The following is a 4616-nucleotide window of genomic DNA, read 5'->3' on the forward strand; positions in this document are numbered from 1 at the left end:
ATGTGTGTGTTTTGACAGTAGTATTAATAGTATTATTATCATTAGTTGCCAGTTACCAGTAGTATTTTTGGTTCTTTAAAATAATGTACACATGGTTATAATAACAACAATGCATGTGCAAACGTGCAAAATATGGACATGACTCCACAGAGCTGAGCTCTCCCTTCACGAACACAGATAAAAAAGATTTTAACTATGTTACAGGCTTGTTTGACAATGCTGGAAAACTAGATGGGAGATGGGTGGGCATATTAAGTGTATCATTCCTTCTTTTTTTTCTATTCTTTTCCTTTTGTGTGTGTGTGTATATGTGTTGTGTTGTTTATTGTTTATCGTTTATTGTTTATCGCTTATTGTTTGCACCCAAACGTTATGTTTTTAATGATTTGTGTCAATAAATTAACCAACTATAGTATTTGTATTGCTTGGTGCTAAAGATAATTATTAATCCAATAGTCTTTAAAGTCTAATAATCAATCTAAAAAAAAGTTTATTTAAAAGGTCAAAGGTTAAACATCAAACACAGGTGTTATTTTCTGTATTTCCAGTAGGAGGCCGCACGGTGGCGCTGTCGCTTCCTCACGTTGCGTGTCTCCACACAACAGAAGAAGAAGAGAGAGGCAGGCGGAAGTAGTCGGAGCCTCCTCATCCACCTGAGCTGCGGTGTGTTGTGTTGTTTTGTGGTTGTTGTGGGCAGCTGGAGCCATAATACCCCCCGGGCTGAGGGGGCAGCTGGTGGCCGGAGCACCATGTCCAGAGCCCGGGCGCTGCGGGCGCTGGTGGCCGAGAGGCTGGAGGCGGCGGCGGAGGACATCAGCCGAGTTGTCGGGGGGAAGATGCTGCTGCAGGCGTCAGGTCCGTAACCAACACACCTACTTTCTACCTGTGGAACAACACTTCACATTTAACAGGCTTAAAAAACAACAACCAATGAATTAAAAAAAAACCATTAAACATAGGCAAATGTATTGTTATAAAAGGTTAGTCTGTCTGGGGCCGTTGACTCTTTTGGTAGGAAACGGATCCAACAGGGCGAGAGACACCGTCAAAATAAAAGCACCGAGCTAATAAAATGCGGTAAAACTCTTTAATTTAAGGAGTATAATTTACAAGAAAGTCCCCGAGCCATTAAGTTAACATTTTGCTTTTATTGTATTACAAGTTAATGTCTATTATTTATAAGTTTTATGTTGGTGAACACTTTTATTTTGGTGAATTTGGTGATTTCGGTATCCGCTACAGACGGGAACCAGAATGCAGACAAAATTCGGAGTTAACAGACACCAGGCTAATAAAAGGTTAATTATTCACGTTAAGCTGAAACCAAAGCAGCTTTTTTAAAATGTATTTATTTTTATTTATTTAAGGAGGACAATGCACATTAATGAACATAATAAAATGTAAAGGTGCCCAGTGTTAGCCAACGGCTAGTTTCCGACTAGTCCTCCTGGCAAGGTGTTAAAAGCCATTAAAATAAACACAAGAACATAACATAATTCATAAAACAGGAAAAAACACATACAACAAACACATGTATCCAACAGAAACCAACAGACATAAAAACTACAAAGAAAGACATTTAACATGACACTAACAAAAACAGAAACAAGAAGTGTAGTGCAATTTAATAGATTTAGGTGAGATGCAACAATGCAAGACCAAAACAGGGTTTCTTAATGGAGTTGTGCTGGGATGGGTTGAGAACACAACAAAACCAAATATATTACAGTGTAATAAAGTGCTACTAAAGCGCTTTTCTGTGGAGGAAGACACTAGCTATAAGTATGTTTTGAACAAATTAGTTTACTATTGATTAAATGGTTTTTCCTTCCATTAATGTCCTGTTGTCTCTCAGATGGATCAGACAGATTAGGAGACAAAAGACTTTGTAGCTCTGTTGCATTTGTGTGTGTTACTTTACTGATCTTTTTCATTGTTTGCCGTCTAGATTTGTTTCTATAATGTGCAATAATTAAAATATCACAATTTCAACCAAATCAACCTGTAAATTCAGCTTAGTCTCCAGTTTTTTAGAAAAGAAGAAATAATAAATACTGAAATACAAAACAACTTCTAACACAAACCTGTTGCAAACATGTTGCATAAATATGAATCTGATCTTTTTTCTTGTTTCTTTTTTTCCCCCTTCCTGCAGAAATGTCTCCTGAGCAGCAGAGAGCGTTCGTTCACCAGCGACTGTCGGCCGTCGCTGACGAGATCTTTAGGATCCTGGAGGGGATGGTGAGTGAGTATGAGGCGGACCTCTCCCGTGTCCATGACAACAACAACGACGCCCGGCAACAGCAGCTCCTGAAAACAGAGACGAACCTACATACAACAGGTGCATCTCAGTTATAGTCTTGGAAAACATGTAGGAACAGTGTAGTTGTGTAGTTTTGTACAGATTTGTGTTTTTTTTTTTAAACACACACTTTAAAGGTAACACTTTTTTGCTGTTAAAGGGATAGTTCACCCAAAATTGAAATTATCTACTCACCCTCATGTCGACTAAGGGCTGGGAGAAGTTTCAGAGTTATCCGTGGCTTCTCTGAGTTACAGCGGGGCTCCGTGCAGCACTGCATGTCCATATGACGGTTGGGTTACAAACAAGCTTGAAAAATAGACTTATTTACTTTTTTTCGGGACAGTTTCGCATTTCGGGGCTTCAATACAAGACGGACATTACATACGAGCAGCATGGAGGTATTTGGATGTTTTTTGGTGTGTCTTTTTGTTACGAAGAAAAGTGGTATCCATTTGCAACCGTTATATGGACATGCACTGCTACGCCGAGACCCCCTGTAACTCAGAGAAGCCACGGAGGACTCTGAAACTTCTCCCAGCCCTTAGTCGACATGAGGGTGAGTAGATAATGAAATTGAAAGAAATTTCAATTTTGGGTGAACTATCCCTTTAAAGGAAACACTTTTTTTTGCTGTTAACATTATTTCCATGTTGTGTTTTTTGTCTTCGCACCCTCAGACAGACCGTCACCCTCCGGCCGAGTCCAGGGAGCATCGGGTCCAGTTCGGTGTAAAGACGTTGCTACGGCGACAGACTCTGAGCTTCTCCACGACGTCAGAGCTGTGACGGGAGCAGAGCGCGTGCTGCTGCCCCCTGGTGGCCCGGAGCACCGGCCGTCGAAGGAGTCGGAGGACGGGAGTGGGGACGACATTGATGATGATGTTGAAGACGAAGATAGCGTTGAAGATCTGAGTGAGAAGCGGCAGCAGCTGAAGTCGAGCAGGAGAAAGTCTCAGAGGCCTCAACGTCGAGGTGCGGATGGTGTGAAGAAAAAAAAAGAGAAAAGAGCGTCGGGGAAAGGCGATAATCAAACGGACAAGAGTCAGACGACGGGACGAAGCCGCTGCAGAGTCTGCGGGAAGTCCTTCCGCTACAAACGCTCTTTTCTGAAACACGTCCTGACGCACGAGAAGAGCACAGACGTGTGCGGCGTCTGTGGGAAACATCTGGACCGCGAGGGGGAGGAGAGCCTGAAGCTGCACCTACAGACCCACAGGGAGAAGGAGAACAGCTGCAGGGAGCGGACGGACGACGGGAAGAGAGAAGGAGGAGTCAAAGAAGAAGAGTCAAAGGCCTTCGGGGGTTCTTCGGACGAAGAGAGCGGGGCGGGCGACAGCGACGAGGACTGGAAGGAGAGCGAGGGAAGCGACAGCGGCGACGACGACAATGTCGAGACGGCCAGAGGAGGAAAAACAAAGAGGATCCGCGCGGGAAACAAAGCGAAGGCGGCGAAGAACAGAGAGGGTAAAGACTCGTCGTCTCAGCTCAAGTTCGACTGCAAGGCGTGCGGCCGGTCGTTCTGCTACCGAGCCTCGTTCCTGAAGCACGTGCAGGAGGACGAGATCGAGGCGGATCTCTGCGGCGTCTGCGGGAAACCCTTCGACTCCGAGGAGAGTCTGAGGCTTCACCTGCAGACGCACGTGCAGCCCAACGACTGCGAGGTCTGCGGCAAACACTTCGACGGACACCGGGGGCTGGAGATGCACATGCGGACGCACACCGGGGAGAAACCGTACGTCTGCAGCTTCTGCGGAAAGGCCTTCACACAGAACGGGAACCTGATGAGCCACATGCGGGGCCACACGGGCGAGAAGCCGTACGTGTGCAGCGTGTGCGGCCAGAGCTTCGGCTTCAAGGAGTACATGACGAGCCACATGCGCATCCACACGGGCGAGAAGCCGTTCCTCTGCAGCGTGTGCGGGAAGGGCTTCAGGCAGCGGGGGACGCTGAAGACGCACATGATGATGCACACGGGCGAGTTGTCGCACCGCTGCCGCGTCTGCGACAAGAAGTTCTACAAGAGCGGCGCGCTGAAGATCCACATGCGGTCGCACACGGGCGAGAAGCCGTACGTGTGCAGCGTGTGCGGGAAGAGCTTCACGGCCAACAGCTCGCTCAGCAAACACATGGGCATCCACGACGGGGAGCGGGCGCAGCGCTGCCGGGTGTGTGGCCAGGGCTTCCAGAGGAAAGACCACCTGAAGAGACACGTGCAGTGTCACAGGCTTGAGTCCGCACAGCTGACCAGTTTGTGATTCCTGTTTAAAGGGACAGTTCGACATTCATTTTATATAATGTTTTTTGTTATTTTC

The 4616-nt window shown here is 46.4% G+C and overlaps 1 protein-coding gene across 1 annotated transcript; it reads left to right on the forward strand.

Annotated features, from left to right (window-relative positions):
- The first annotated feature begins 718 nt into the window (after positions 1–718).
- Positions 719–4616, forward strand: LOC146967257 (uncharacterized). Its single transcript, XM_085762194.1, has 3 exons — positions 719–855; positions 2156–2341; positions 2983–4616. Exons 1-3 carry the CDS (start codon positions 750–752, stop codon positions 4557–4559), a joined length of 1869 nt encoding a protein of 622 aa, XP_085618320.1. The 5' UTR covers positions 719–749; the 3' UTR covers positions 4560–4616.

Source organism: Trachurus japonicus, chromosome 19 (assembly GCF_045865225.1).
Source record: "Trachurus japonicus isolate A0001 chromosome 19, Traja_1.0".
Classification (NCBI taxonomy): Eukaryota; Metazoa; Chordata; class Actinopteri; order Carangiformes; family Carangidae; genus Trachurus; species Trachurus japonicus.

Coding starts and splice junctions, on each gene's coding strand:
- LOC146967257 (XM_085762194.1), top strand. CDS start 750: ATGTCCAGAGCCCGGGCGCTGCGGGCGCTGGTGGCCGAGAGGCTGGAG. Junction 856..2,155: donor GATGCTGCTGCAGGCGTCAG/GTCCGTAACCAA, acceptor CCCTTCCTGCAG/AAATGTCTCCTGAGCAGCAG. Junction 2,342..2,982: donor GACGAACCTACATACAACAG/GTGCATCTCAGT, acceptor TCGCACCCTCAG/ACAGACCGTCACCCTCCGGC.